General features: G+C 42.5%; 1 protein-coding gene across 2 annotated transcripts in view; it reads right to left on the bottom strand.

Annotated features, from left to right (window-relative positions):
• Nucleotides 1-21,547, bottom strand: part of GRB10 (growth factor receptor bound protein 10) — a 147,000-nt gene that overhangs the window by 20,630 nt on the left and 104,823 nt on the right. For both annotated transcript variants that reach the window (XR_004549616.1, XM_034062829.1), the window contains exon 6: nucleotides 4,363-4,519. Coding sequence is in view for 1 of the 2 variants with exons in the window: in XM_034062829.1 (XP_033918720.1) it covers nucleotides 4,363-4,519 (157 nt within the window). In the remaining variant the exon portion in view is untranslated. The remainder of the gene's footprint in view (nucleotides 1-4,362; nucleotides 4,520-21,547) is intronic.

The raw sequence follows: 21,547 nt of genomic DNA, 5'->3' as shown, positions 1-21,547 counted from the left end.
CTTCACAGGTGAAGTTCCAGGTATTGCTGCTGATCTGTTGCTACTGACATGGTTTTAAGCAACTGGTTAAAGCCCAATCTCTTCCACACTGTGATGAGGACAGTGGACCTATGGGGGTGGAGGGCCTTTATGGTTTTTAAATTATGCTTCCTCCAAAAACCATCTAATTATGCTGGTATGAATCTTAACCACAGTATGGGCCCTGAAAGACCACGTGTTCTGCATCTGCCTGCTTCCGTCACTGCACAAAGTTGCAGTCCTTGGTTTCCTAACGCACTAAAGATTGCTCACCTAAGGGCAAGTATAAACCATATCCTGCTCATTCTCTCCTGAGGAAATGCAGTACAGATGGACATTTGTCTTTTTGTTTTGTATTTTGATTGTTAGTTTGTGTAAATATACCCAGTGCCTGTTTCTTAGACGACTCAGGCAACTCATCTAGATGTCTTTTTTTTTGGCAAATCAAGACCCTTGTGAGATTCTGTGGTGATACTCCTGCTGATTTAATGTTTACATTTTTATTCTGATGGTGAAAGCCACCCTGAAGAAAAGGTGCAGCATTTCATAGCATGTGTATGCAAAACAGAAGCTAGTCCTGGTCAGTTTGCTGCTTCTTCACAGAGGCTGTGCACTTCAGAAGTACTTGGTAATTTGCACCTGGTCAGTACAACTAGGATGAACTGCCACTTGACACATCAGCAACTCAACCTCAGCCCTGCTTTGAGATTCCTGCTACAAAACTAGAAGCACAGATGTCAGTCTGTTAAGTTCAACAGGTTAGTTTATCTTCAAGTGGCATCACTCTCTGAAGTGACCAGAAATGTCTCCTTTTAGTTTATCCGACAGGCTTAAATCAGTCTTCTCTAGCTGCTCCCCAGAAGAAAAGGACAGACTTCCCATCCCCTCTCCCCAGAAAATTGCCCTGTATTATTGTATAAATTCCTACAGAAATATAAAGTGATACAAGATGGGAAAAGAAGCTGGATTCCATCATGAACAACTTGCAGGCATGGCCCAAAATTCCCAATTAGAGAATCACTACAAATGACAGGTGGATTGATGTGTGAAATAGCCCACGCTGCTTTTGTATTTTAGCAAGCGCTCTAACTGTTCCACTTTTAATTCACTCAGGTTAAGGCAAATCTAATTCAATGCACACGTAAGCAAGAAAATCTATGTACAAAACTATGCAGCAATTCTTTCTTCTAACTCTATATATAATTTACTTTCCTGTACAATCATGTACTGTCAATTCTGGAGCTGGAAAAATAAGGCCTGTTTGTAGGGATCCTTTCAGTTTCCAGACACATACTATCGTGACAGTCTGTCTTCATAATTATTATTTCTGTTAATGTCCAAAAGAGGTATCTCGGTTCCTATTCTAAATTATGGTAGTTAAGCATGGAGAAGTATATAGGGAGAATACCACATTTTATGAACAGGTTAGGTGTATTCCTAGTTGAGAATTAAATGATGGCACCAATTCAAGTATTACAGACTGCTTAAATCTTGACCACAAAATATTTTAAATACTAGTGGTACAGTGCAGGTGGAACCATTGCACATGTTAAATCTAAGCAAGTCTGATGGTAGCTTGCCATAGCATTGCCTCCAGTGAGAACACAAATACTTCTTGCTGTCCAATAGCTGTTTGAAGTTATTTGCAAGCACACGTGTTATTTGGAATATGCTTGACTATGTGTGCAAAGTAAGCAGTCAGATGAAAGTGGTTCTTTAAAAACTGGGACCTAGAAGGCCACCACAATGATAAATATACAGCTGGCTTCAAAAATTTGCTCTTGTCCTCAGTCTGCCCAACAGTAAAAAGATGAACTGCTTCTGCAAACTGAGCTCTTTTGGCAAGTAATATTAGGCAAGACTAGGAGGAAAAAAAGAGAGTGAATTTAATGAAGTAACTCACCTTTTTTGGTGGGCTTCAAGATTACTGCCTACAGCATTAAGCCGGCAAAGATGTTTTGAGTAAGAAATATTGTCTTCTGGAAACACAAAATTCTCACTGCTCTTAAACCATATTTCTTTCCACACTGCTAAGTATCTATTCACCATTGTTTCACACTTACACTAGCAATCTTATTTCCACAGGGAAAAATATGGAAAACCAGACACCTGGTAATAACTTTACCTAAAGTGCAAAGAGGTTACTACCTTGATCTGATAGTCTCAGGGATACAGGGAAGCATCTATGCTACTGAGAAGCCAGAAATAAGCAGCCGTGTGACAAAAAAATTCAAACTGCAACCAAAACTGGGTGGATGCAAGAAAGGTGGTATAAAGTTTATTGCATATGTCACAGCTATTCAGTGACATCAAGAAATTGCATGTTGTCATATACTATATATATACTATGTATGGTACATTTAGCATATATATGAATATATGCCAAGAAATTGGATGTTGTTGCCTCCTGTTAAATGAACTCTTTTATTCCCTTTCCTGTCCACATCCTTTCAAATATGTGAAATCTGTATCATGACATCTTTTTTTGATGCTTTAAATACTTTCTTCTTTGTCCGTTCTTTTTACACCCTCAAAGGCTGCATTACTTTCCACACGGATCTACTGCACAGCCCACGGAACACAGTTTGGTGGATGCTGAAGCCCCAGCCTGCACAACCCATTTCTCTGGGACAGCCAGGGCCTTGCTTTGTGCTTCAATGTGAAACAGAGGTCCAAAGCAGGCAGGTCCCCCTGTATATAAATGCAGCCTGATAAGTGTCTTGCTCTTTTCCCATCATTGTTAATTACCAAGTTATTTGTGTGTAAACAGAAGCTTTTGATTTCCTAATCAGCCTCCTGCCCGATTCATTCAGAGATGTCACACACCAGAGTTTGACAGCACAATTAGTCACCATGGAAGCTATTGTGATGTCACAAACACTGAATTGTGGCATCATTGAATGAATCTGGCAGGAGAAGGATGTTGGTTACAAAGGAGAAGGCTTCTGTTTACACAATACCTTGGTAATCAGCAATGATGGGAAAGAGAATATAGAAAAAAGAGAGCCTGGTAGTTTAATGAGCATTGATAAAACTGAAAATCTGTAAAGATTTTTAGAAGCGTGTATGTGGCATATTGAACTACGGAGAGAACGATTCTGTAATTTATACCCTTGTTCTTCACCTCGTCCTATGTCCTCAAACCTGAAAGTATATCACGGACATATACAACTGAGTGTTTCATGCTGATTTTGTAAGGTATTTCTATATTAGGAAAGATACCCAATAACGCCACTAAATCAGGATATCCTATGATTTTTATTTTCTCTTTTTTTTTCCCGAGTGCTGTTTTAGAGAGCTGTGAATTTATCTGTGTTTAACAGTACCAGTTTCGGGCATTACATCTCCAGCAAATTGTTTCCCTTTTTTTTACTTGTGTGGTTCTGACTTACATTTTTAAACATAAACCCCTCTGTTAGCTACAGATAGCATTCACAGCTTCAGCGCTGGCAATCACAGCTTATGATTTGTCTTCCTCTATTTTCTAGAAAAGAATTCCCCGTGAACTATATTGACTAATACTCCCAAATGCTACACTTTCTAAAGCGCTATTGTATGCTATGCAGAATTACAGATAGCGTATCTGAACGATACGCGTTTGCAAGCTGCACAGCAGAACCCTGCAACTAATCAGTGCCACAAAATAACAGGAAAAGCAAGCCTGAATAACATGAGATCCTTCCAGGTACTGTAATTAAACCAATTCATGGTGTTATTTAATTCCCCACAGTTCTTCCTCTTGCTGCCTTCTTGGAACTGTAACCATGACACCTTAATTTCAATCAGGTGGAGGAGCCGCTGCCTGGAGAGCAGATGCCACTGCTGGTCCAGAAATTGCCCATGGATATTGCGGGTGGTACCATTTTTTCCCCTGCCTCAAGTCAAGTTCAGCCAACCCCCTCCCCCAGCTCAGCATGTCTAGCTTTCATAAGCGTTACTGTAGGTATGCAAAGCTGAGTCTGCTCACCCAGGTCTCCCAGCTGGTGATGAGCTGAGCTGTTTCACAGGACTGGTACTCTAAGGATCAAGCCTCATTTGCCTAAGCTGTTTATTTGCAATAGCTTCAGACACAGCAAGGTAGCAACAGAGCACTGGTGTGAAGATTGGACAATTATTTTTCTTTTTTATAATAAAAAAACGGGATGGGAAATCAGGGAAGGACTTAAAATGGCTTAAACGCTTAACACATGAAATTGTAATACACAAAAAGCACGTATGCGACTTCAGCTAATTGTACAAATAAAAGCAGTGGAAAGAAAAATGTTCGGCTGGAAGCACATTAATACGAATTACACATATTTTATGTTCCCAGGTAACCACACCACCCCTTTGACCATTCCCTACCTAATCCTAGATGAGGGTGATGCTCCACTAGAGTCCAGCTGTTATCATCCACACAATGACTTTTGTAAACGAGCAGCTGACAGAGGTCCCTGGCTGTCATGTCTGCTAGAATCTCGACCACTTTGCTTGTTCCATCTTCACTAAAGACTTTTACATCCTGCAACATAAAGGGTACACTTACAGATCAACAGCTCTGAACATCAGGAAACCAGACAGCTACTGCAGAAAGTCATCCTCTCAGCGTGAGGGTTCCAAGCACCTTGGCAGCCAGGACAAACAACATGGATGATTCACTTTATAACACTTTCTCTCGATGCCCCCTTGCCCTGCTCCCCTCCCCCCTTCCCAACACCTCCCTGCGCTAGACAAAGATTCAGCAGGGTTAACAGGACCGCATACACAGGGAGAAAAGTGAGAGAGCAGGTTCTGTGTAGAGCTGTGTAAGGTAAGCAAACGTGAAACAGTATCGAGAGAGTACTTGGGCAACAGTGGCCGAGAGAAATCACATCCAGTTAAACACACACAATTGTCTCTGTGGTCCCGTCGGAGGCCTCCAAACATGTACAGAGGAGCAGGCCGAGACCCTGAAGATTAAAAATGGCTCTCTTGTTCCCCACTAACTTTTGATTGTTTCTCCCGGGGAGGTCCCACTCGCAGTTTGCCGGCAGATCAATTAGCTAGCACGGTCCACGCGCATTTCTCTCCCTGCCCCGACTCCTCTTTTGATTCGGGCTCGAAAGTAGTTTGAAACCAAATGTGCATACGCTGCACATCCTAAATATTAATGGAGATGAGAGAACAAGTCAGGAACCCTCTCCCCACCTCCTGAATTATACAGATGCTTCCCTCTTTGCATTGTTCTGCTCAAGCGAGAGGCACTTGCCGCAAAATTATTTCTCTGCGAACGTGCAGGTCTGAGATTTAAATCAACTCCACATTAGAAACGCTCTGCATCCTAGCAGGGGAATCTAACAAAAACCTGGATGGTAATTCGAGATGGAAAATCTTACCTCAACGGCACGTAAAAGGCAGCAGTCGGAAGAACAAGATGGCATTTTAAATAGAGGTTGCCTCTGGAGAGAGAGTTTGTTCTCTGCCTCCGCCGACCCTTGGTAGCCTGCGGCTGGGCGCCCGGGGTGCCGGCGGTGTCAGTGGGTGGCGGTGCCCTACCTGTCACGTAGCCCCTGCTATGGGGACTGTTTCTGGGGAGGGAAACAACTCTGCCAGAGCTCCACTCAAAGGGTTACACGCAATCTTTGCGGTAGTGAATCAAACCACACCGTGTAGACCAATCCTAGCCCTCCCTCCGACTGATGTAATCATTTCCCACACACTATCAGACTTCCAAATTATTCCCGCCCCCCCCAACCCCTCCCCAAAAAGAAGAAATTACAAAGGGAATTTGGGTTCTCTGTGACCACCCAGGGCCGTTCCAGACCCCTCCGCCAGCTCCCAAGTTCAAAGGCGGGGGGCGGGGATCCGGGGTCCACCGGCACCGGCACACGCGTGCTGCCCGCAGCCCGGCCTGGCAGCGGCTCATGGCATCTGCCCGCAACTTCCGCACTTCAAGTTCTCCTCCCGCGGACCCGGCTCCGCTCCGGGATCCGCGATGGCCGCGGCCGGCGGGCAGCACCGCACCACAGCGGACCGACCGCCTGCCTGCCCGCCCGCCTCCCCCCGCTCCGCACAAATTGAAGCCCAGGGAGGGAGGAGTTAAAGGCTCATCCAGCCCAAGTGACTCAAACCCGCGTTCAGGAAACGGCTTCATCTGACAGCAGGGATGAGCCAGCCCTTTCAGAAGTAGGCTCGGGAGAGGAAGGGGAGAGGAAAGGGAGAAGAAAGAGTGAGGAAGGGGATCCCGGTTGCTGTGTCGCTGGGGAAGGCATGCACGCTGTACAGTGTTACTGCTGCACTCCCACTCCTGCCAACACTTCACCGAGTCAGAGGCATCCTCACACACACAGAAATCTGGACTGGAGGGGTTAAGGGGGGTGCTGTGGTGTACGTGTGCCTCCGTTTCTTGTCCAGGGAACAAGTCTCTCTCTGCAGTGAGCGCCCATTGCACGGGTAGCGGTGCGTCACATCCATGTGCCAGGCGCCCTGCCACAGTGCCCGTGGGACAGGGGCATGAGAGAGTGCCCGAGGGACACCCTGAAAGAACATCGGTGTGCAACAGGGGAGCACGGCTGTCGCGTTCCTCCCCGGACGTACTGGCACACTGAAAAGGCAGTATTCAGCAAGACAGAAAGTTGCCTTTGTGTTTGGTTTGCTTTTAGTGGGGAGCGGGGTGGGACTTGGATTTTTTTTTTTCTTCTACTTCTTACCGCAGTCAGATTGGACAGGAGTGACACAACCAAAAGGTGGTGTCGAAAGAACTCCCTTCTCCTTTTGGTTTTACTCTGTGCACATAACCGCACTTTCTGTATTGAAACAGAACTGTTTCAGATGGATTTCCTGCCTCAGGAACCAACCTGGTGACATCATTCATTCATTCCTTAGTTGCCAAGAAGCACAGCCCTGCACTTCACAGGGGAGCCTGCACCAGGCACACGCAGTGGAATTGCCACTTCTACAACACCTGGAGCATCCACCCCCACCCCCCCAACCCCCCCTTCTCCTTCCCTGCGGTTTTGCTGTGAATACAGCAGTGATACAGGACAAGGTGCACCTGATCCTTGTCCCTGATGAGTCCTGCTAGAGAGGGAAAGCTGTTGTGCTGAGGGTGCCTCTCAAGTCCTTGCAGGTGGAAAAGAGAGCTGTGAGACAACCACCACACTTCTCCCTACTTCCAAGCATGGAAAGACTTAATGAAGTATGGCTGCTGAAAGAAAGCTACAGCTGTCTTCAATGCACATTCATGCTGTGCTCCCTCAGTATGAAGTGAAGGGTCACGGGTACATGTCCCACCACCCTCCTGATCCTTGCCCAGGAGCCAGCTACCCTTGAAGGACAACAGAATCCCTGAGCAGGTTCAGGATACACAGTGGCTGCTGTTTGGTGTGTCAGTCTGCTGTGATGCCATGTTCTTCTTCAAGTACATCCATTCGCAGGGCCAGTCAGGAGTGGGGGTTTTTAATGACACCTTTTAAAGCCCAGGGACTGAGCTGCAGTGGGTGGACAGTGTAAACGCAGAAATGAGCAAGTTAACTTCACTGACTATTAATAGTGCTATTTGCTATCAAGGACAGCGCAAGGCCGCGTATCACCACTGACATCACAGATATAAAAGACTGCATCAGGAGGGGATGTAATGGCCTGAGCTGAACCCTGCCCTAGAGGACAGGAGAGAGACAGAAGTGAGATGAAACCCCATGCCTCTGCAGAGACAAGACTGCAACACTCCCCAAGAGGCTCATGTGAAAGGTAGGGGATTTTATGCCCCCGCACAATGCTGCAGAGCATGACGTATAATCACAAATAAGAAACCAGCTCATCGACAAAGCTCCAGCTCAAACTTGCTCCCATGACAAAAGATGCAGATAACAATATTCCTATATCACAGAGAGGACTTAATTTAAAGTAAATGGTCAAATCCAACCCTCTCACATTTCCTATCCTTCCCCCTTTACCCCCTTCTTTTTTTCAAGGAAGCATCTACTACTTTGAAATGTTAAGGATTCCCTATTCAAATTTCTTCCAGCAGAAACACTGTTTCATTTGCAAAACTGATTTGGGGCTTATTATCTACAGAGGAAAACGAAGCAGAATTCATTCTGAATAAAATACTGCAATAATTAAAACAGCCTGAGGAGAGGTTCAGAAAGTTAGTCTGACACTTTTGCCCTGCATCCCTCCGAGAAATGCAGTGAAATGCAACAGCAGACTGCCTGCAACAGTGATTTACAAAAGGCCCTAATTACGTCAGCAGCACAAGGCACCTTCTATTCAAAATTAAAGTTAAGAATGCTAAGCCAACCAGAGCACTATATTGGCTGAACATTCAGTGCTTTACAGTGCAAAGGAGCAGATAACAGACTGCACCATTGTTCTGGGAAGAATTCTTCCCCCAAGCTTTTTTTTTTCTCGTCTTTTCCCTTTTTGAAAGACAGAAAGACTTAAAAATTAAAAATTTAAAAGAACATTAATATTCATCACTTCAGTGGTTTCATATAATGGGTCGCGTATCTTGAGTACCCTCATGGCTGTTTCATCTTCCAGCCTCAGTTCCTCAACCTCACTGCAGTATTTTGTGTGCATCAAGTAACACAAGCACTATTAGGAATAAGGACAAAAAAAAAAGCCCCCTAGTCGTGTCACAGTCACATTACTACTTCTCCACCTCTCTCTATGTGCTATTTTTTTCCTTTTCTGCAAAAGAAAACCTATGACCATATACAATTATAATAAAAAAATCATGCTTTTAGAGAACATTATGCTAAAAATCTTCAGCATCAAACAGATCTAAATTTGCATTCTGCAATCTAAAATTAATCACAGTGTAATCTATATCAGGGCAAGCCATCCTTTATTATCCTGGATTATGAATCCAAACTAAGTACAAGGAGACAGTACCAGGTATCAGAAGATCCTCTGACTGAAATCCAGTAGATAAAAGGTTTCAGTACTGTACTTTTTCAAGAGTTTCCCTTTGTAACAGATGAAGATCAGAGACATCACAGAAAGGCATTAAAATACATTGAAGAATCATTACCAAGAACTGCACAAACTGAAAATCAGTCCAGCAAGTTTTGACTTTCATCACCCAATTTCATTCATCAAGATTGTTCAGACATAAGAGCCATACCATCACTGAGGCAAAGAGAAAGAAAACTGAATTGAAATGCATGTACCTTGTGCAAGAAGGAGCAATTTACTGCAGAAAGGCACCTATGTACCAAGCAGGTACTTGCTGTTTCCACTGGAACCTTTTATGGATGAGACTGTTTTCCCAAAAGCCTTTTATACTCAAAGCTTATGGGCTCACAAGAGCAAAGTCAGAGTCACTGGAGGAATGGGGAAGCGTTATATTGGGATCAGTCAACTCAAAGCTGCTCAAGACTCAAGCTGTGCATGCAGGTTAGCTGTGAACTGCTATTTGTCTAGCTGAAGGAGTAGTAAAATAGGAAGGATTGCTTCCTAAAGCTGCAAACCTCTGATAAAGCCTCTAAGCACACTCTACACACACCTGGCTGGCAAGCAACTCCCTCAACCACATCTACGCACAAGAGCATCAGCCATTCTCCCCCTTACTTGCCCAGCAGCATTAAGGCAGCTTTCTAAGACATGGGAATTTCAAGTGCTGCAATGAAGTTAATATATAGGTCAACACTAAGGCTCTTTTTGCCTCCGTTGCATAGCTTGTGCTGGAAAAAAGCCCTTCAGACAAACAACAATACATTGCAGATACTTTTATACAAGGCATCAGATAGTACTTTCTTATAAAACAAAACCAACTATGAGTTATTCGATCACTTCTTTTTTCCCTCCATATAAACATAAAACCCTAGGAAATGCAGAGGTTAAGGTTCTCATAGCAACATTAACTCTCTCCTCTGGCATATACTATATTTAGGTACACTTTAAAAGCCTATGAACAACAAAGGAGAACAACTGTTGTAAGATCAAGACCTTAGTCTTTGACTTTCATGTTCAGAACAGCAATCTTGGGGAAAAAAAAACACAACACAAAAAACATTAAACCCATTTCTGAGAGTCAGAGAAATCACTTGACTTAAAAGGGAGTCTCGGAGTCACAGTACCATCACATGTTCAGTGGTCATTAAACACCAATACTGAAGTCATGAACTCTGTGAGGGTCATACCAGACAGACAGGTTTTAGGAATCACAGCAGCGTGGGCAGGGAAGAACAGGGCAGGATTAGCATTGGGTTCACTTCAGCAGCTATATTTGGAGGGCTAGTGCTGCTGAACCTGTCACATATGAACGTCCAGGCCCACGTTCACCCCAGGTAATATTAGAGAGTTAAATTCTTTCTGAAGCTAAGGGAGAGAGATGGAGTAACTTAAGATCTAAAGCACATGACAAAGGCATCTGTGTCCCTCTGCTAGCTGCAGAGAATCTAGGCTCCTGACTCTGGACTTCAGCTGGATGCCGTAAGCTACACTGGCTGAATTCAGGCCATGGTGACTAATCAAGCAAACATGTCTCTGCACTAATGGCATAACTATTATTGCAGTTTAACCCCAGCCAGCAGCTAAGCCCCACAGCCGCTCCCTCACTCCCTCCAGGTGGAAGAGAAAATCAGAAGAGTAAAAGTGAGAAAATTTGTGGGTTGAGATAAAGACAGTTCAATAGGTAAAGCAAAGGCTGCGCATGCAAGTAAAGCAAAAGAGGGGATTCATTCATCGCTTCCCATGGGCAAGCAGTGTTCAGCCATACACAGGAAAGCAGGGCTCCATCACACGTTAACAGTTACTTGGGAAGACAAACACCATCACTCTGAATGTTTTCCCTTCCTTCCTACCCCAGCTTTATATGCTGAACATGACATCATATGGTATGTAATATCCCTTTGCTCAGTTGGGGTAAGCTCCCTGCTCCTTGTGCACCCCCAGCCTGCTTGCTGGTGTGGTGGGGTGAAGAGCAGAAAAGGCCTTGACTCTGTCTAAGCACTGCTCAGCAACAGCTAAAACATCCCTATTATCAACGCTGTTTCCAGCACAAATAGCGAACACATCCCCTTACTAGCTACTATGAAGAAAATTAACTCTATCCCAGCCAAAACCAGCACAATTACACACTGCGACTTTGACATATGAGCTAAAAAAAAAAAAAGCAAAGTCTATGATGCTGTATATAGAAAAAGCACATTTAAAGGAACATATAAAATGAGCGAATTTGGGTACTATTAAAAGTTTAAAGCCTGAATTTTGTAAAAACAAGTTAAAGCTTTTTTTTTTCTGTCATTCAAAACTATGTGTGAAAATTGGTATTTCTTATGGACCCACTGGATACTCATTATTTGTTTCTGTCTTCTCAAAACTTGAAGTATTAATGCCCTCTGTATAGGCCTAGGTTTGCAAAGGTTCTTCAAAAATCCCAGCTGTTTATATACAAAGGCGTGAACTATGCAATGTACTTTTAAGAAAATACTGTACAGAGCATGTTTTCAAGACATGCATGAACAAAAGATTTATTATAACATGTGTTCACATACTTAGAGACTGAAGGTTTGGAAACTGTAAGTTGCTACCCTATAATTCCCCTATTTTACAGCTAAATAGCAGAATGCAGTTGGAAGTGATACATGCCTACATAAAGACAACAAACCCAGTTTGTGCCATTGCCCCTAAAAGCTGCTTCACTTTTTCCCACTTTGGTTTTAATGCTCACATGCTCAGACAAATCATTTGACCCGTTTGACATTTTCACATCTTCCCACTCAATTCCTCATTTTTAGGTAAAAGCAAGAAGAAAGACTAATTTTCAATCCTTTTAAGAGTAACAATAGGCCTTTGTGAATTTTGCTGGAGCTTCTGGGTATTTGCAGGATGCCTGAAGAGAGAAAGCTTGGGAAGCAGTTTGGATAGGCTTTGACAGTACCAGTCCACAGTGGGAAGGCAGCCTGGCAACAGCCAGCTCACCCAGACCCAAACCTGGGGTCGAGACTCTTCCTGTGGTCACAGCACCATCAGTTGACGTTTTCTTCCTCATATGCATCCTCCCTCCTCCAGCATTTCCCATTAGTTTTGATTATAAATCTGTAAATGTGCTCCCATCTCTCCACACAGCTCCTCCCAACAGCAACTGCTTTTCATGCAAAAAACCCTTTCTGGTTTTGAGATCCTTTATATACTGAAAAAAAAAAGATAGTTACAGGTACTGTTACACTCCTTTGATTATGTAATGAAAGACATTAAGTGATGTTGCTGGCATTAACCTTTATCTTTCATATATTTTATTGTGCAATTTATCCCTAGATGGTTTGCAGTCTTCCTCAGCTGTGCTAACAGACTGCATTATTTATTGTCTGAATTTGCTCCAAGAGAAAGGTTTAGTAGAAAAGTTCTTGCAAACACAATTTAAGTCACTAACAAGCCTAGAAAGGGTAATACAAAGAAAACCCATAATAATTTCTTGATTAAAATTCTTAAGTAACCAAGCTAGTTACTGAGTATTTTAAATTGGTTTGCCATTATAAATTACTCTGTAGAAAAGGAATTATTACCACATCATCCTTACTGCACAGGCTTTCAACCACAAGACCCACATTAATTTGAAGCTTGGCAGACAGCGCAACAAGGCTCCAGGGAGCAGCTTCCCATAGGATTTAGAAAAATGGTGCAGGTCCCAAAGGCTTGGATAGCTCCTTCGTTCCCAGTAACACACTGTGAGAACTGCTGCTGAGGCACTTGTCACCTGAGAGCCCAGGCCACCCTATGAGCCAGAAAGCCATTTCAGCATAGGGTCCAGCAATGTACTACTAGCTTCTTGCTTTGATTTACCGTTGTCCAAGCACAACTGCCACAAAATTCCCCTTTCCTCACATGCTCTTCTGAAGGGAAAGGGGCAGAGACGTTGCAGAGCAGAACACAGGAACACCAATAAGGGTTGTATATACAGCTAGACTCGGCTCCACCCCTCCATTTGCATGCACTGGTCCAGCCACAATTATTATTAGGAAAGGGATCAGAGACCACTTTTGAAGATGTCTTTGGAAATTGAGGATTAGTATCTGAAAATATTTGCATTTTTAATGCGTGGGAAAACCTTTGAGGCAGTTATAGTCTCCTTTCTGATACAATGGGGCCTTGGGATTTTGACAGTGGTTGATGTAATAACAGGAGGAGAGTAAAACAACAAAACAGCTCAACAATCGGGGACAATGCCAAATAAGCTAAATTTGGAATGTCCAGACATGACAAAACAAACACATTATTTTAAAAACTGGTAGTTATGAAATTTGTCTTGAACAACTGCAATGCAATTTACCTAGCCCATCAGTAAAGGAATCTGAGCAAGCACAAGATGCAGAGCTAGACAGAAATTACAAACTTAGAAGGGAACACAGAGGAAGACAAAGATAGACCCTCTTCGCACTCCTGTCTCTTCCTCCTTCCTCCCAAAAAAAAGTAATCATAAAGAGTGAGAAAGGCAAGGATTTAAGGATTTGTGAGTTTGTTCCCTGGTGCTTGCAAGTGCAGAGTTCCTCAGGTTTTTCTCTGCAGCCCTGAAGGCTAAAATGAATTAAAGAAATTAATGAGAACAAGTTCTTAGCTGAAGCCCCAGCTCCTGGATCCACAAAGCCTTGCCAGAATTGACAACAGCAGGAGAAAAAGAGTTTTCATGACACATACAGAGGTGCACTAGATTAAAAAAATGTCAATTATCTCTCGTTACAAGAGCCCCTTTATTCCCCTCCCACATCCAGATGAACCAACACTGACATTCCAGACCAGGCAGTTACACCAAAGCTGCTGGGAGACAGGGGAAAGTTGGAAAACAAAACTAAAAATGAAACATCAAAAAAAAACCCATCTCTGAACTTAAGCTATGTAGCTTGGTCAGCGAAGGATCAAGTATGGTATATCATAGGGGGACACAGTACAGGGCTACCACCAATCAAAGTGTGAAAATGTGATGAGAGCAATTTAAGGCAATGAAAAAGGTAATGGAAGCTAATGTAAAAAAGGGCAAAACACAGAGAAAGACTCCTAATGAAGATTGCTATAGTCTCACAGGTTCTCCAGGAATGATGATCATTTAATGATAGGAATCTGAAGTATAAATACATTATGAAAACTCACAACCTAACAGCCTCCATGTACTGAAAATCCCCAAAATCTCAAGCACACCTTGGAAATTTAAATTTCCCACACTCCAATAGCATCAGTCACAACCCAGTAATAGGTTTTCCTAATAGGGCTGAGTTCATACTCCTCTGACAATAAAAGGGGTGCTTTAAAACAAGTGGGTAACAGGCTTAACTACAGCAGCATGGCAAAGCATCCCTAATGCCTGGCCATCAGCTGCCTCCTTGCTGCACAGTGTTCAGCAATATTGCTTAACTTCCCGTCTCCCAAGCTACCGGCTCTGGAAGCTGACGATTTCAAGCAGCGAGTATCGGCTAATTGTTGCTGCCTGCAACGTTCAGGATGTTTTATGGGTCAGTTTGTCACACGCACACAATAAATGCTTTTAACAGAGCTGCTCGCATTGGGAGAGTATTCCTGCGCAACTGTGTAAGCATCGATTGTGTGCCCAGAATTAACCCCCTGCAGATCCGAGCCCAGGAAAAGTTATGTCAATGGGAGAGGAGGGCTTACGTTATCCTCTCCCTTATACATGCCCTCCTAAGGCACATATAATTCTAATTTTCAGCAATTGCTTTAATGGGAAACTGCTCCATAAAACTGCCCTGCTGTTTTGTTTCTGACAAATTTAGATATCAGAGGAAAACAATGGGTTTCTCCAAATTCAAGAACGAGATATCTAAAGTTTCCAGGGCTGATGCAAAACCTGGGGTTATGTCACCATGACTAAGCTGGATATTCTCTCGTGAATGCAGCTAGCTCCATGCAAATCTCACTCCCTTCCAACCTGCTCAGGAGTCTTCATTTTCAGTGGAAACAAAAAGCAAAGAGTAATACTGGCAAAGCCCCAAACACAACCAATACAAGAGGTTTATTAGCACACAGCGTCTTAGCCCCCCAAAACACCTTGTGCAGACACCGGAGTTACCAAGAAATTTTTAACATCTCACCCTGCTCTGCTTCGCCGCTGCACCCATCCACCTGTGCACACTGCGGCAGGACCAAAGCATGAGTTTTAACTCCACGGCAAGCGCCTCTAAATTATCCATTTCTGAGTCCCCTCTCCAGTGCTTGCTCGAGACCATTTTTGCACACCCCTTCCTCCTGGTAGGGGCACCACAAACAAAAACACAAACACAAAAAAACCCCACACAACCCAACCCTTCGCTGAGCTTACACGGACAAATTCCCTGCTGCCATGGTTACCACTCCAACTTCTCTTGTGGAACTAGAAATAAGGAAAAAAAACCCACCACACAACCAACTTCCCTGAGAACAGACGGCTATATAATGTTAGCTCTCCCTCCCTCCCCTCACTCATCATTGTTAGCCACTAAATCAGCTACATCTGGCATATTTAATTTGGGCTAAATAAAATGTCACTAATTAAAAAGATACCGAACAAGCAATACATGACATAGAAACAGACCTTAGAATCTGAACATAGCCTATTAGGAACAGAAAGGATTCAACTAGTTTTTACCAAAAGCTGAGAAACAAAGCAACTAAGCGGTACTCTATACATTCTTACTGACAACAATGTCCTCCAGAAGCTCCCCCCTATCGTCTAGGTACACTGAGGCTTCCAAGCACTAATTCCTGGAGCAGCAGTGGCTCAAAAGTGGTTAGCTCATTATAGATGGCATTCTTTGGCTGGAAGGCTACAGCCTTCATTCCAACTTCTAAAAAGGTTACTTTGCTAAAGCTGCAAGGGGCAAGACATTCAGCAATGCACACTTGCTTTAAAGGACCTGTGGCCACGTAGCTGACTCTGAACAGTAACAGCCTCTCCTCTCATATTCTCCACACTGTTTTTGGCAGCCTGGTTTGAAGTTATCACACACTGCTCCATCCCTCCCCTCTTGCAACTCCTCTCCTCAGCCCGTCCCTGAAGACTAACACATTGTCAGCTCTCTGCATCTCTCACTGCAGGTCACACCATGAAGATGTAAGCGCTGCTTTGTATTGCTGACCGGCACAGCTACCTGTGTGAAAGCAGCTCCTCTTACCTTGACATCAATACATTCCCCTACCCCCCATGGTGATTCATATCATACTCCTAGACCAGGCTTTCACCTTTGAGGGTACATCATTATCAGTATTCCACTACCACTTATTGAACAGATTTCAGTGCAAAGCTTCACTGAATCATATAAATCTCTCTTCACAGCCCTTAAATGTTTTCCGTCATCTTTTTTTTGCCAGCTGGTAATCTTTCATTCTAAAGCTGTACTATCCCTTATGATTAATTGAATAAGCATTTGAGTGATTTCATTTTTAGTGCCTCCAAGGCTAAGGATTTCCCATGAGAACAGATCATTTTCTAAGTGCTCTGGTCCAGGTTTTCAGCATTTATAAATCAGACAACTGGCTCCTCTCTATTTTTGCTGATGTATGAAGTATAACAGATATTTAGGCATACTTTGATTGCCATTGCTTCATTTCAGTATGGATGGTCAAATAAGATTCAAACATTCAACACAGAAATCCCCCCATAAAGCAAATTTTCCCAGAATTCTTACAAGATGTTCAAGTGGATTATGTTGGTAATGCTGGCACACACTAGGCAAGTAAAAAGATTACTCTTCTTAGAAATTCAGTAGTTAGAATTGAATTAACAGTGAACTGTAACAGTGAACTTGATCCTCGTAATTCCAAACTTAGTATCAGGACGTAACACAGAAACGATATATTTTGAAATCCTGAGTTTCACAGAATCACAGAATGCCAAGGGTTGGAAGGGACCTTGAAAGATCATCCAGTCCAACCCCCATGCAAGAGCAGGGTAATCTAGAGTACATCACACAGGAACTTGTCCAGGCGGGCCTTCAATATCTCCAACATAGGAGTTTCAGTTTATGCCTACTGCCTCTGGTCCTGTCACTGAGCTCCACTGAAAAAAGCCTGGCTATATCCTCTTTGCACCCTCCTTTCAGGTACTTCTATACGTTCTTAAGATGCCCCCAAGCCTTTTCTCCTCCAGGCTGAGCAGTCCCAGCTCTCTCAGCCTTTCTTCATAGGAGAGATGCTCCAGTCCCTTAATTACCTGTGTGGCCCTTTGGTGAACTCTCATGCTTCTCTTGTACTGGGGAGCCCAGAACTGGACCTAGGACTCCAGGTGTGCCCTCATTAGTGCTGAATAAAGGGGAAGCACCACCTCCCTCAATCTGCTGGCAAAGCTTTGCCTGGCCAGCCCAGGAGATCAGCATGTTTCTTTGCAGCAAGGGAACAATGCTGATTTACATTCAACTTGGTGTCCACCAGGACTCCCAGGGCTAGCTGCCTAGCTGCTATCCAGCCTGTGGTGATGCCTCGGGGATAATTCCTCCCCAGGTGCAGGACTTTGCACTCACTGTTGTTGAACTTTATGAGGTTTCTGGCAGCGCATTTCCCTAGCCTCTAATATCTTACACAAATAGTGCAGGGTTACATAAATACCATGATACTAACTAAAAGCATTAAAAAAAATCTAGTGAAGTTTGATCATAGCTTAGTAACCCTAATTGTGTCTTTTCCTAGGATCTTTCATCAGCATTCTCCCAGGCCATGCCACAGTGGTGTCAAAGTTTCCTTTAAGGTAAATGTTTCAGAAATACTTGAAATCCATTTGTCAAAGGCTGATGAACTTAACTGTGCACGTCTAAATATAAGGCAGTGTGCTGAAACCAATGTCACAATAATAAAAATGCTTCCTGATATAGAACTAGACAACATAATGCTAGAGATTTGATGCCAAAGCTTGCATGAAAGAAAATGCTACTTCTTCATTCAGCATCTGCTTCAGATTATTTTACATGGAAGTCACTGCTGCTCTGAAGCTGTCAAGGCATAGTCAGCTTCCAATTAAGCTCTTATCTTTGAAGTTGATTGGAAGCAAAGCTTTCTCCTCCCTATAGGCATCCCCCTAAATGTAGGTAATCTGAGATAATTTCCAAATGTATTTATTCTGTGTTGTCCACCCAATTAAACATTGCGCAAATGCAATCAAGGAGCCTTCTCTCTAATTGAAAAGTTTATGCAACACTTTTCATGAAGCTCCCATTAAACATTTAAAATAATTAGCTGTATTAGAAAGACATTTATATTCAAATAGCTCACATGCCTAGTTTCTTTGTTTAGCATAGGCATATGGATAGGGAAAACAGCTCCATAGAAAAGATCAAATATTGAGCAAATCTTTTCTGTAAGACAACAGACACCCCTAGAAACCAATTCAGCATGGAATTAAGTGGGAAATCTTAACAGTAGCCTTGCTACTGTAGCTGGTCGTGGAGAAATCAACCATTTTGAATACTCAGAAAAGCAATTAACAAGGGAGTCAACTCTGTATTTTTATGCATTATAGATAAGATGTTAATAGTCACTACTTTCCAGTATGTTCCCTTCTTCCCCTTCCCCCTCTCCCTAAATTATTGGCAATAAGTTAAAGAAATGCACCATGCAGAGAGGCCAGCAACTTTTATTTCTATCCTGGCACAAATTTTGAAGGCTCTGTATTTACATCAGGGATCTTCCTTAAGAATTATGCTGAGAAAAGAATCTAGGTCATTGAAACCTTCTTAAACCAAGCCACAGAGAAACTGAAAGAGAACGTAAAAGCACTCATGTCAGGTTTATTTTGCCTTTTCACAAGCTCATGTTTTTTTCCAGATTGACTGGCAGAAGGTAGATCAACCTTTGGACATCCTTCACGTTCTGAAGTTTCTATTTCCATGAGTGACTTAATTACATTCCCATCCAAAATGAATCATTTAACAAAAAACGTTGTGCACTCAACAGACCCAGCTATGTAAGAACAACATTAAGAAGGCTAGGCCTAAAGGGCAAAAGTACAACTTAGATCAACATATACCAAAGATATGTAAACATCTCAGTTTAGGATCCTGGGCAGCACAATAATTTAATAGTCCCTTCTGGACAAAACTTTATAAACAAATATATATGAACGTAAACAGTGGTTTTCCTTCCTCCCCTGCCCCCACTAAACACTAGCTTGGTTTTGATATGAATCTGAATACTAAGATATGCATCTTTTAGACCATATGCTTACTGCAGTCTTGCATATATGTAAACTAGTAACACACATTCAAATTTAATTCTATAGATTTCAAATTACAACACCTACTTCTGTTCTTCCATTCAGTCCCCATGCAGAATTTCTAAGGTTAAACAAACAGCTGTACACATCATAACTAATTTATTTTGAAAAGTATCCATTAAAAATATTGCATTAATGATTACAATCTCCAATAATAATAGCTAATAAGCAATAATTATGTGTAATTAGTAATTATTGCTTCATTTCTAACTCTGTGTCTAACAAAATCTGCTGAATTCAGCAAATGTCATTTGCTGTCACTCTTTATTCATTCACGTAGAGACAGTGCTACACATGGGAAAAATGTTATTGCCTTTTCCAGCTTCAGAAGGTTGTGCCTTTGGATGGTGGTTTAGCATAACCACCATACGGTTTCCTATTGGAGAAAAATCTATCTTGCCTTTTGTACAGTGTAGAAAGGTGTCACAACACTTGCTTCTCCCACAACTCCCCCATCTTGTTGCACAAGATTACACATGGCAAAAGTAAAAATTTTTGGCTAGCTGCAGGGTATTAACAAAAAATACTCTGTACTGAAACTATTTTCAGTTCAACTGTTGCTCATACACCCTTCAACATAACAGACACTGATCAGAACCAAAGCGTAACTTGTGAGGAATAAGTGGTTTTGTGGATTTGTTGCCAGAGCTCTGCAGGTTCTTCTTTCAGTACACCCAGCTGTACAGAAAACAACCCAAGTTTGCTTGGCTCACATCAACCAAGGCTGTGCCAACCTATACACTCTACCAATTTCAGTTTTTAAAGTGTAACAAAATAGCTAGTGCATGAACTTGCTTAAGCTACATCATGAAAACTGGGTTTAAAGAGATAGCAAAAAGGTACATCCTATTCTAGGTGCCACATAACACATCCTCCTTCCACAGACAGTGCCTGATGGCTTAACCTTATCTGTAAAGACCATTAATAGACTGGATTAGATAAATTGCCAGGGAGTTTCATTCTGGGGTTTGACGAGGAAACAACCTTGAAATGACAAATTCAGCTTTTTTAACCACAACATCAGAAAGCAATCCCAGTAACTTGGATTTTCCATTGCAAAGATAATTATTTTGGGAAAATTATACCTCCTTCCTTCTTCACAAACTAATTTACGCTTGTTGCATTTGGTTTGCTACTCAAAATGAGAGCTGAGGGTAGCTTTTCCTCACACAAAATCAGCAGACAAATCAGAGGCCATTTATCTTCTGGAATAGTGGTCCAGTTCCACAACCCTCCACCTTAGAAACTCCTCCTGTAACTCTCCCCTGTGGGCTTACTGGCTCTTGGAGGAGGAGATACTTCCACCATCACCCTCAGATCCCCATTTGCTCCTCAAAAAACAGTTGGTTTTTTTTCCCATAAGAATTGGCATTACTATTGTGTATCAAGTATGTGCTAAAAGTATGAAAGACTCTATTACCTCCTTAAATCTTATATAGCTGTTCATCTATTGACAATGGCTACCTCTGACATCTGAACAGTGAAGTTAAAGCACTACGGAGATGTGTGGAAGAGCACTGACTTTAACTTACACGAGAAGAATGTGGTTAGACACTGTTAATTTTTCACAGGCCTTTAATAGATGATAGGAAAAAATCAGCCCTGCAGCTGCCAGCATCTCTCCAGATAAACTCTACTGTTTCTTCCAGGAATAACTGGTGAGGAGGTTGGCCGTTCAGAAAAACAGTCAATATAAATCACCCACTTAGAAACATGGCCAGATTTGGTCCTAATAGAACAGCTTAGGGGAAGGCAAGGATCTTCTCCATCACAGATCACTACCTAGTTTAAGGTTTGGTTTGCCTTCCACCCAAACTACTACTACAAATGGTGGTAGCCATTTCAGCTGTCCCTAGCCACCTCAGTCAAAGCTCATCTTGTCTTCACTAACTGGTCAGGTTCCCACTGTGGTCAATAAAAAGAGGCACATCAGTACAACTTATCATCTTCTACAGTTTTGCTACCCTAAGACAGCTTGAATGTACTCAAAAAGTATTCCTCTATCTCATCACTGACTGGAGATACCCAGACACGTAACCCAAACAAGAGGCTTAATTTTTATACACCCATAGTTCACAGCAATAATTCCCACCCAAAGGTTGTTTAAAGGTGATCATATTTCTTGACACTGTGAAGAACTATGACAAGTACTTGCCTAATATGACATATAATGATAAAGAGACCAGGGAATGGAAAACAGAAAAAAAAATAGCTAAGATTTGCTCAGCAGCAGGAATTTGTTGACAAGTTTCATTTCAGTTTTACTGTGGAATAAACTTAAAGGCAAACATACAATTCTGTACATAAACTTTTGCCCTTGCACAGAGCAATGTAACTCTGGGTGGGGAGGAGCAGGGCACATGCAGAGGTCCC

The sequence above is a fragment of the Melopsittacus undulatus genome, chromosome 1 (genome assembly GCF_012275295.1).
Source record: "Melopsittacus undulatus isolate bMelUnd1 chromosome 1, bMelUnd1.mat.Z, whole genome shotgun sequence".
Lineage (NCBI taxonomy): Eukaryota > Metazoa > Chordata > Aves > Psittaciformes > Psittaculidae > Melopsittacus > Melopsittacus undulatus.
The sequence above is the reverse complement of the archived record's forward strand: the minus strand, read 5'-3'. Positions and strand labels throughout refer to the sequence as shown.